The sequence below is a fragment of the Plasmodium knowlesi genome, assembly GCF_000006355.2.
Source record: "Plasmodium knowlesi strain H genome assembly, chromosome: 14".
Taxonomy (NCBI): domain Eukaryota; phylum Apicomplexa; class Aconoidasida; order Haemosporida; family Plasmodiidae; genus Plasmodium; species Plasmodium knowlesi.
Window position 1 is genome coordinate 1 of NC_011915.2, and position 11,790 is coordinate 11,790.

The following is an 11,790-nucleotide window of genomic DNA, read 5'->3' on the forward strand; positions in this document are numbered from 1 at the left end:
AAAAAAAAAAAAAAAAAAAAAAAAAAAAAAAAAAAAAAAAAAAAAAGGGACATATATATACACATATATATACATATGCATATGTATATATGTATATATGCATATGTATATATGTATATATATATGTATACACATATGTGTATACATATGTGTATACATATACATATATATTTTTTTTCTCTCTTTTCTTCTTTTGTTTTATGTTTAGGATGAAATACAATCAGAAATTAATAAGGAATTAAAGAAACTTTTAGAACATATTACGAATGAAGGGAATTGGAAGCAGAAGGACCTTGCCAAATACTGCAAGGACGACATCAAAAGGAATGGCGACACCGACGGAGAAATAACTGCTAAGAAAAAAGCTTGTAAGCTTTTTGCTTTAGGTTTAGACCATATTTCTAAACTTAAGGACAACAACGGTGATGGACCACTTAAACAAACTATGATGTGCGCAGCACTTAATCTTTATGCTGATCAATTAACAAACAAATCAACAGATCAATGTCCTTTAGATAATGAAAAATTGGAACAGGCAATAAAATACGCTTTTGAACACAATAATGCCACTAAGAATGGAAAAACTTCATGCTCAACTCCTAATTCTTGTTTTGAATGCACGAGGCAAGGCACTTTCCCCAGGTGTAAAATTGGCAAGGAAGAAATAAAGGAGAAAATGAACGACCTCCTCAACAAGGAAGACCAAATCAACTCCCAAACCAACACCAGCAAAATGGACGAAACACTAGACAAAATAAACAGTAAAGACATTTTTTGTACTGAACTCCAATGTGCAATCCAACAACGACTAAAGATCAAAGGAAAATCACCCTCAACCGGAACACCACCATCTTGGGTAAGGGGCGTAGACAAGTGCATATATACTTATATATACATATATATATATATACGTATGCATATGTATATACACACGTATGTATGTATATGTGTATGTATATATATGTATGTATATATGTGTATGTATATATGTATATATATGTATGTATATATGTGTATGTATATATGTATATATGTGTATGTATATGTACGTATGTATGTATATGTGTATGTATATATATGTATGTATATATGTGTATGTATATATGTATATATGTGTATGTATATGTATGTATGTATGTATATGTGTATGTATATATATGTATGTATATATGTATATATGTGTATGTATATATATGTATGTATATATGTGTATGTATATATGTATATATGTGTATATATATGTACATGTATGTATATATGTATATATATATACTTATATGTATATATATGTATATATGTATATATATATACTTATATGTATATATATGTATATATGTATATATGTATATGTATATGCATATGTATATATATGTATATGTATACATATGTATATTCTTTTTTCTCCTCCTTCCCTCCTTCCTTTATCATCAGGACCAAATCAAAGATGACGCCAAGGATGAATTATCGAAACTTCTACAACAAATGACGGAAGGTCAGACTAAAGGGAACTTTGCCAAATATTGCAATGACAACGACGCTAAATGGAATACTTTACGCAATAAAGAAAAACAAACAAATAAAGCAGCTTGCTTGCTTTTTGCTGCAGGGTTAAAACACATTTATGTCCGCGGTAAGGGCCAGGTTAATGGCTCTGTTAAGGGCCCATCGTTTGGACAAACGATGGGTTGTTTATTTCTTAAAGAGTATGCAAAACAATTAAAAGTAATGGCCAAAGCGAAGAAAGAATATGAGGTACATCCTCTTTGTAGTGTAGATAAAGGCATAGATCGCGCTTTTGAACAAAGTAAAGACATTATGGAGACTGTATTACCTAAATGCAGCAGTGGTCCTAATGGTATTTCTTGTTTTGAATGCAAAATTGACCAAGATTATGGAACTTGCTTAATTGGCACTGACAAAGTAAAGTCCAATGTGGAACCAATGCTCAAAGACAATGACCGAAACCAAAAACATATGGAAGAAACATTAGCGAATACACTTTGTCCCATTCTTCCTATGGATTTTCTTACCCCTTTTCTTCCTTTGGCTCCTGTCTCCATTGGCCTTTCTGCTATGGCTTATTACCTTTGGAAGGTAAGATAAAAAAAAAAAAAAATTTAAATGGACAAAATTAATAAAAAAAATAAAAAAAAAAATTTTTTTAATGGTTAAAAAAAAAAAAAATTTTTTTAATGGTTAAAAGGAAAAAAAATTTTTTTAATGCTTAAAAGGAAAAAAAAATTTTTTAATGCTTAAAAGGAAAAAATAAAATAAAATAAAATAAATGTGTAAAAAGAATATTTCACAATCTTCTTAACAAAAATATCCTCTCATATTTTTTTTTTTTTTTTTTTTGTAGTATTTTGGTCCTCTTGGTAAAGGAGGACCACGTTTCAGAAGATCTCCTACTGAAATTCCTGGTTCATCAGTACAGGAACAAGTCTACGATCATGTGCAGCAAGAAGCAGGTCCACATGAATATCGATTGGTGAAGGAACGAAAACCTCGTTCAGTTCCAACGAGGACGAAACGTTCTGGTGGTGTGAATCGCCGCACAATTATTGAAATTCATTTTGAAGTGTTGGATGAATGTCAAAAAGGGGACACACAATTGAATCAGAAGGATTTTCTGGAACTTTTGGTTCAAGAATTCATGGGATCCGAATTTATGGAAGAAGAACAGGTTCCTAAGGAAGAAGTTCTTATGGAAGGTGTTCCTTTGGAACGAGTTCCTATGGAAAATGTTCCAATGGAACGTGTTCCAAGTTTAGGTTCCGGGTTAATGGTTTAAGGTTCAGTGTTTAGGGTTCACAGTTTAGGGTTTAGGTTTTAGGGATTAGGTTTTAGGGTTTAGGGTTTAGGGTTTTCAAGGGTTTAGGGTTTAGGGTTTTCAAGGGTTTAGGGTTTAGGGTTTTCAAGGGTTTAGGCTTTAGGGTTTAGGGTTCACAGTTTAGGGTTCACAGTTTAGGGTTAACAGTTTAGGGTTCACAGTTTAGGGTTAACAGTTTAGGGTTTACAGTTTAGGGTTCACAGTTTAGGATTCACGGTTTAGGGTTTAGGGTTCACAGTTTAGGATTTATTGTTTAAGGTTAAAGATATAAATTAAATGTTTCACTCTCTGAGAATGAAGACATTCTTTTGAGGAGTGCGAAATGAATGAAAACCTTCATTGATAATGTGTTATATTTATATCATTTTATTAAAAAGAACAGGCAGACACACACAAATAATTTTGACTGAGTGTCGTGATAAGGGAAAAATATATATGTTTGGAATGTAAATTATTTTGGGAAGAAGAAATATTGGTTTCATACCCCTTTATGTCCTTTTCTAATTATTTGATATACAGACATAATAAGGAGTTTGAATATTCATGTTATTTCTTAATTTTTTATTCCTTTTTTTGCTTTCTTTCTGGTGAAAGGACACCTTTTGTTTATAGAAAAAAAAAAAAAAAAAAAAACATTCTTCTTTTTTTTTTTAAGAACACACATTCTTTTTTTTTTCCGTTTACGAAAAATATTTTTTCTTGAAAAAAAAAAAAAAAAAAAAGAATCTTCCCGTAATACATCTAAATACCAGGCCATATATTGTTGTTCTTACACCTTAAAACATGGAAACTTTGAACTCGGAATCCTAAACCTTTTCATTCCTTTTCTTTCCCTCTTTTTTTTTTTTTTTCTTTCATTTTTTTTCTTCTTTTTCACTTAAATTTTTTTTTTTGTTTGCACTCTTGTGTAAAGTTGCCCCAATAGGTGTTATATATTGTTCTCGTAAAAAAAATGTATGGGACATCAGCGCGCTAACACTATATTACGATTTCCGCGCAAAAAAAAATGTGGAAGAACGCTAAAACATTCATATAATTAGAACTTTATTAGAAAAAAAAAAAAAAAAAATTGTGTGTTCTTCAGAAAAAAAGAAGAATGTTTTTTTTTTAAGAATATTATTATTTTTTTATTTTATTTTTTTCTCCCGAATAAATCAAAACTTTAGGAGTTCACTTGAGGGCCGGTGATACGTGAAACTTTAAAATATGCGATTCCATCATATGGGTCATAATCAAGGATTTTGACATCCGGGACAATTGGTTCTTCCAAAAGAGCTACACATTCTTGCGTCACCTTAAGGGTCACCTCTTTCCATGAATCCCTAACGTGGCCCAAAATCTCTTTAAATTCATCTTTGCTCAAATTTTCCTTTGTCATATGTGTATAAAATATATCATTAACATATTCGCGCTGTTCTTTAAAGTTAGTACCAACTATTTTACTACATTTTTTCCATTTATTGTTATATTTTCCCATAGTCTCTAAATTTTGTTTTTTTTTTAATTCTAGAAATTTTTTAAACAAACGTTTGTTAGCATTAATATATTTGCTCTTTTCATTCATGAATGATTGCCAGTAAAGAGAAACTAATTCGCACTTTTTAGGCATTTTTCCCATTTCATTTAATTCTTTATTTATTTCATAATCGTTCAATCTATCCTCAAAACATAACACTTCGTAGTGAGAAGAAGGGATCGTATGGGTTCCGGAATTTTCCCATTTTTTAAATTCCCCAAGTAACAATTCGTGCATTCCTTCCTCATCATATATATGTTCTTCCTCGTCATATCTTAAGGACCTTGTATTATTTTTTGGTATATGTTCTGCGTAATCTCTTTCATCATATCCTCCCCATTTCAATTTAGTTATTTCCCAATCTTCTATTTGTTCGTACTCTCCATTCATACATTTCCTTTTATTTACCTCTGTTTCATCCCTATAGGCTCCAACTTCATATACTATACTCTTCCATTTATCTAATAAACTCTGCCCTTTTCCCTTTCCTTTCATTTTCCTTTTCCGTTCTTCCTTGTCATATCTTAAAGATCTTTTACGTTCTTCTTCCTGTTCATCCTCATATTTCTCTAATTCAGCGAGTGGACCACGGTAGACTTTTTGGTTCCAGTTATTTAATTTCTTCTGACTTTTTTCCTTTTCCTTCAGAAGTGCCTCTTCCTTCTTTTTTTCTTCTTCTATTTCTTTTTTTCCTTTCTTTTTTTTCTTATTATCATTAAATGCACTTTCATAAAGAAAAAGGTAATTAGCATAATTCCCTAAATCACCATCTGTGATATAATTGGTCTTCTCTCCGAATAGGGACGCTTCCTGTTCTGCCGATTTTTGAAGGTCTTGTCTTACATTAGGATATTCCATTCCCCATGTATTTTCCCCTACAGCGGGAGAAGCTTGTCTTCCTCCTTCAGAAGGATCTTCCGTCTGTCCCACTTCGTAATCATATGGTCCTGATGGAGCTTCATCTTCTGATTCCGTGCTTGATAAATTTCTACCAACATTATTATCTACTTGTAATGGAGCATTCACACCCTGTCTTGAAAAATCATCCTGGTGCTAAAAAGGTGAAGGGAATGAAATGCATCAGATAAAGAAATCATATTGGTTGATAAACTAAATGAATGAATAAGGGAAAAATCAGTTGTTTGGAAAGGAAAGGGAAGGGGGAGGTTCCGGGTTCATAGTTTAAGTTTCCAAGGGGTATAAGAGTAAGGTTTTAGGGGTGTTAGAATAAGGTTGTGGGAGTGTTAGAATAAGGTTGTTAGGGTGTTGGAATGAAGGTTTTAGGGGTGTTAGAATGAAGGTTTTAGGGGTGCCATAATAAGGTTGTAGGTATATTAGAATAAGGTTGTAGGGGTATTAGAATAAGGTTATAAGGGTATTGGAATAAACGTTTTAGGGATGTTGGAATAAGGTTGTAGGGGTGTTAGAATAAGGTTGTAGGGGTGCAGGAATAAGGTTATAGGGGTGCAGGAATAAGGTTATAGGGGTGTTAGAATAAGGTTGTAGGGGTTATTGTTTAGGTGTTCGATTTGGTAGGAGTCGGATGTAGGGTTCAGTGTTTAGATATTTGAAGTTAAGTAGGAATGGTTATTGGAGAAATGTAAAGGGGCATTATATGTAGACCTTAACGGTGTATAGAATACTTCTAACGTCCACATCCCGTTATCATTTATATGAATGTTCTTTATCTTTCATTTTGTGTATAATGACTCACCTTTAAGAAGATGCAAGCAAGAACAAAAAACAACATAGCAGTTTTTTTAGTGAAAAAGGACGATCGTTGTGTACTTTTTTTTTCGTCCATTTTTCTTTCCTGTTTAGTTCCTACAATTTGGCAACTACCACATTGGGATTGCATCGACCTTGATGATGCGCCGTTGATGATTATTTCATTTGTATGTGCCATGTTGGTTTATTAATTTCTGTTTTTTTATTTAATAAAATTATAGGAAGGTATGAGGAAAAAAAAAAAAAAAAAAATTTATTCCGTAATAAAATAGAGAACAAAAAATTACAGTACAAATTAAAAAAAAAATTATATATGAAGGAATAAAAAATGAAATAATATATTCGAGTCCGGAAGTCAATTTTAAAAAAAAAAGGTACAATGTTTTTTAAAATGAAGAAATAATAGAGTATGGAAGGAGAAATAATACCTAAAGAATTATATTATGTCGGCCCCTTTCTTTTTTATTATTATTATTTTTTTTTTATTCTCTCTTTTAAACATATAATATTCTTTGTAATATGTGAATGAACCAAGAAAGAAAAAAAAATAGAAAGAAGAATTTTATTGTAAATTATACAAAAAAAAAAAAGAAGAATAAAAGGGAAAGGAATAAGAAGGAAAGGGAAGGAGGGGAATAAAAAGAAAAGGAAAGGGGAAAGAAGGAAAGGGGAAAGAAGGAAAGGGGAAAAGAAGGAAGGTTTAAGGGGAAAGGGAAAGAAAAAGAAAAGGAAAGGGAAAGGGGAAAAGAAAAGAGAAACGAACGAAAGGAATAGAAAAAGGAAAAGAGAAAGAAAAAAAAAGGAAAAAATATATATAGAAGAAAAAGAGAAAGAGGGAATGTTGTCGTAATTTAATTCATGTGATCAAGTGCATTTTTTTGTTCAGTATGTAATTTGTATAAGTTTTCAGGGATTAGGGGATGGTTCTACTTTATGTAATATGTAGTATTTCATGTATTTAATAATTCAAAACTGTTTATTAATGGATCAGCCTTAAAGAGGGCTTATTGTTGTATAAATGGATCAAAATTTTTGGAGCGTTTACCCACCGTTGTAATTTCATGGAATGAAAATTCCCCGGGAGATACACGTTCGTGCTTATGTACATAAGGCTAATTAAAGAGCGTTTACCCACCGTTGTAATTTCATGGAATGAAAATTCTAGGAAAGGTTAATTATGTTATTTTCTTTCCACCTCACCCCACCTCCCCATTCCTGTATAATGAACATCAATATACATATACATTTATGTATATGTAGATATGTATATGTGAATATGTATATATATATGTATATATTTATATATATGTATATATGTATATGTGAATATGTATATATATATGTATATATTTATATATATGTATATATGTATATGTATATATGTATATATATATGTATATGTAGCATGTACACATATATAATATTTCCATATTTAATCGGAACATTTAATTTTTCCATTTTGGAAAAATTATTATTACTTACATAGGCGGTGTCATGACTAGTTTGACCGGTACTTCTGCCCTGATTTTGCATCCATTCTGCGAACACCTTTGAAAACCTTTCCGCCATATTTATGAATTATTCGTAGTATATATATATATATATATATGTATGTATGTATGCAATCATCAAAATTTGAATTTTCTTTTTTGAAGTGTGATGTTTTATATACCTCCTCTCTGTCTGTGTATGTGTTCTTTTTTTTCCTTCTTTATTTCGTTCTTCTTTCCTTCTTCTTTTTTCCCCCACTTTCTTCCTCTATGCTTTTATTCAAAAAACGGTGCTTCTTCCTTCCGTCCCCCTTTAAGAAACCTTCTTTCCTTCCCATTCAACCTATAAAGAAAAAAGCTACCTTCTTCCCCTAAGGCACCTAAAAAACCAAGTCATATTGTTGTTCCTAAAACAAAAGTCGTAATTCTAAAAATACGAAATTTTACACACATACGCCGAAAAAATATTAAATCCCGCAACCTAAAAATGCGAAGTCTTATACACATATACACCGTAAAAATATTAAATCACGCAACCTAAATACGAAATCTTACACATATACACCGAAAAAATATTATAAATCCCACAACCTAAATGCGAAATCTTACACATATACACCGTAAAATATTATAAATCCCACGACCTAAATACGAAATCTTACACATATACACCGTAAAAATATTAAATCACGCAACCTAAATACGAAATCTTACACATATACACCGTAAAAATTTATATTCCGCAACCTAAATACGAAATCTTACACATGTACACCGTAATGTATTAAATCCCGCAACCTAAATACGAAATCTTACACATATACACCGAAAAAATATTAAATCCCGCAACCTAAAAATACGAAATCCTACACATATACACCGTAAAATATTATAAATCTCGCAACCTAAATGCGAAATATTACATATACACACCGTAAAACAGTAAATCCCGCAACCTAGATACGAAATCTTACACATATACACCGTAAAATATTAAATCCCGCAACCTAAATACGAAATCTTACACATGTACACCGTAAAAATATTAAATCACGCAACCTAAATACGAAATCTTACACATATACACCGTAAAAATTTATATTCCGCAACCTAAATACGAAATCTTACACATATACACCGTAAAATATTATAAATCCCGCAACCTAAAAATGCGAAATCTTACACATATACACCGCCAAAAAAATATTATATCCCGCAACCTAAATACGAAATCTTACACATGTACACCGTAAAAATATTAAATCACGCAACCTAAATACGAAATCTTACACATATACACCGAAAAAATATTATAAATCCCACAACCTAAATGCGAAATCTTACACATATACACCGTAAAAATATTATAAATCTCGCAACCTAAAAATGCGAAATCTTACACATATTCACCGTAAAATATTATATCCCACAACCTAAAAATACGAAATCTTACACATACACACCGTAAAAATATTAAATCCCGCAACGTGAAAATGCGAAATCTTACACATATACACCGTAAAATATTAAATCCCGCAACCTAAAAATGCGAAATCTTACACACATACACCGTAAAATATTATAAATCCCGCAACGTGAAAATGCGAAATCTTACACATATACACCGTAAAATATTATATCCCGCAAACCTAAATGCAAAATCTTACACATATACACTGTTAACTATTAAATCCCCCAACCTAAATACGAAATCTTACACATGCACTTCCTCATCCATTCAGGTAGGCACATTTTTGTTTTTTTCCTTTTTCTCTTAAAATTTGTATTCCGTTTCCATCTTTGCGAAAAGTTGCCCCTAATAGGTGTTATATCTTGTTCTCGTAAAAAAAATGTATGGGACATCCGCGCGCGAGCGTCCGCGCCCCCCAGCGCGGACACTATATTACGATTTCCGCGAAAAAAAAGTGTGGAAGAACGATAAAAATTTTCATATAATTAGAACTTTATAAAAAAAAAAAAAAAAAAAAAAAAAAAGCAAATAATGGGGGAAAAAAAAAAAAATGTACATTGTGTTCATAATATTTTTTGTGTAAAAAAAAAAATATATAATCGTTCCATATAATCATAAGAACCATGTCTATACAATAATTATTATAAGATGTTACTAAAACAATTACATAAATGTGATGATATTCATGCTAAAAAATTACATACACACACAAAAAAAAAGAGAAATTCATGATTTAATTTTTTGGAATGGGAAATTTTTTTTATTTCGTATGAGATAAAGGTTGAATTTTTTCCTTCCCGACCTTGTTAAGGTTTCGCATATCAGACGTTCAAATTTTTTTGGGTACAACTTGAACCCTGAACACTGAAACTTGGACCATTAATCTTCTTCTTCCTCGTCTTCTTGTTCAGAAGGTTTCTGAGCACCTTTTTCATTAGAATCTTTTTTCTCTTGGACTTTTTTTTGTCCTGGTTTCTGAGCACCTTTTTCATTAGAATCTTTTTTCTCTTGGACTTTTTTTTGTCCTGGTTTCTGAGCACCTTTTTCGCTATTCCTTCGCTTTTCAGCCTCCCGATCTAATAACTTTTTCAGAAGGCACTCATATTTCTTGTCCAACGCTTCTTTTTGTTCAGGAGTAAGTTTTTTCTTATGGTTACGGGTTTCCTCTTGTGCCAGTTGTTTGCGCATTTCCTCAATTGAAAGATCATTCCATGTTGGTTTTCGCTTTTTGGCGTCTTCACTGGAAGTCCCATCGGAATCCTCCTTATCCCCCTCAGTATTCTGGGCTCCATTACCCGCGTCAGATCCCTCCTTAGTTCCTTCCTTCACTTCTTCTTTTTTTCCCTTTTTTCCAAATAATGTTTTCTTTTCTTCTTTTTTTTCTTCTTTTTTTTCTTCCTTCTTTTCTTCCTTCTTTTCTTTCTTCTTTTCTTCCTTCTTTTCTTCCTTCTTTTCTTCCTTCTTTCCTTCTTTCTTTTCTTCTTTCTTTTCTTCTTTCTTTTCTTCCTTCTTTCCTTCTTTCTTTTCTTCTTTCTTTTCTTCTTTCTTTTCTTCTTTTACTTCTTCTTTCTTTCCTTCCTTCTTTTCTTCCTTCTTTCCTTCTTTCTTTTCTTCTTTCTTTTCTTCCTTCTTTTCTTCCTTCTTTCCTTCTTTCTTTTCTTCTTTCTTTTCTTCCTTCTTTCCTTCCTTCTTTCCTTCCTTCTTACCTTCTTTCTTTTCTTCCTTCTTTCCTTCCTTCTTTCCTTCTTTCTTTCCTTCTTTCTTTCCTTCTTTCTTTTCTTCCTTCTTTCCTTCTTTCTTTTCTTCCTTCTTTTCTTCTTTTCTTTCTTCTTTTTTGCCTAATAATGTTTTAGTTGTTTTATTTTGTCCTGATGGAGTTGCTTCTTCTTTGCTTGCTAAATTTCTACCAACATTATTATCTACTTGTAATGGAGCATTCACACCCTGTCTTGAAAAATCATCCTGGTGCTAAAAAGGGAAGGGAATGGTATGAGAAGGGAATGAAATGAGAGGAAAGGAAAGAAAAAAAAAAAAAAAAAAGGAAGGAAAGGAAAGAAAAAAAAAAAAAAAAAAAAAGGAAGGAAAGGAAAAAAAAAAAAAAAAAAAAAAGGAAGGAAAGGAAAAAAAAAAAAAAAAAAAAAAAAGGAAAGAAAGAAAGGAAAAAAAAAAAAAAAAAAAAAAAAGGAAAGAAAGAAAGGAAAGAAAAGGAAAGGAAAGAAAGAACGAAAGAAGGGATTATAGTTAACCGAATACTGGTGAAAGGAGAGCATTCTTATACGGTATGCATTTGCTAGCTGCCACCCGGCGCCCCCACTTTTCCTCATTACGAAATGAAAGCAAATTCATTGCAACGTCCATATCCTATTTAGATTTATCCTATTCTGCATGCAGTCATCCTTCTCAAGAGATTAAAAAGTTAGTTTTCATGTTTTTTTTTTTTAATATAAAAAATGTTAATTAAAAAAAAAAAACATGATCGTCGCCAGTAATTTCTGGGCACGTAATTTGCACGTATAATTACATATTGAGATCATAGAATGCATATTTAGAATATACGAACACAACAGTTCTATGTAGATATTTATATTCTTCTGTTAAAACACAACTATGTAGATTAACCCCGAAATTATTTTTTTTGAGCCACAGTGTAACACTTTCATTGTAGAATAAAACTTTGAACGAAAAAGAAGTAAATAAAGGAAAGAAAGGAAAAGGAATAAAAAGGAAAGGAAAGAAGTGGAGGATAGAAAAAAAG

At 31.4% G+C, this 11,790-nt stretch overlaps 3 protein-coding genes across 3 annotated transcripts; 1 reads left to right on the plus strand and 2 right to left on the minus strand.

Annotated features, from left to right (window-relative positions):
• Positions 1-208: 208 nt before the first annotated feature.
• On the plus strand, positions 209-2,791 carry PKNH_1400100 (SICAvar, type I (fragment); the record flags this gene model as incomplete). Its single annotated transcript, XM_039113613.1, has 3 exons — positions 209-856; positions 1,432-2,094; positions 2,360-2,791. Coding segments are annotated over 3 exons (1,743 nt in total), but the record flags the coding sequence as incomplete, so codon positions are not given.
• A 1,201-nt stretch (positions 2,792-3,992) lies between these two features.
• PKNH_1400200 (Plasmodium exported protein (PHIST), unknown function) lies at positions 3,993-6,252 on the minus strand (the record flags this gene model as incomplete). The annotated part of the gene is made up of 2 exons (XM_039113614.1): positions 3,993-5,399; positions 6,061-6,252. The coding sequence occupies 2 exons, from the start codon at positions 6,250-6,252 to the stop codon at positions 3,993-3,995; spliced, it is 1,599 nt and encodes a 532-aa protein (XP_038969987.1).
• Positions 6,253-9,914: 3,662 nt separating this feature from the next.
• On the minus strand, positions 9,915-11,359 carry PKNH_1400300 (Plasmodium exported protein, unknown function; the record flags this gene model as incomplete). The annotated part of the gene is made up of 2 exons (XM_039113615.1): positions 9,915-11,003; positions 11,282-11,359. 2 exons carry the CDS (start codon positions 11,357-11,359, stop codon positions 9,915-9,917), a joined length of 1,167 nt encoding a protein of 388 aa, XP_038969988.1.
• Positions 11,360-11,790: the final 431 nt, after the last annotated feature.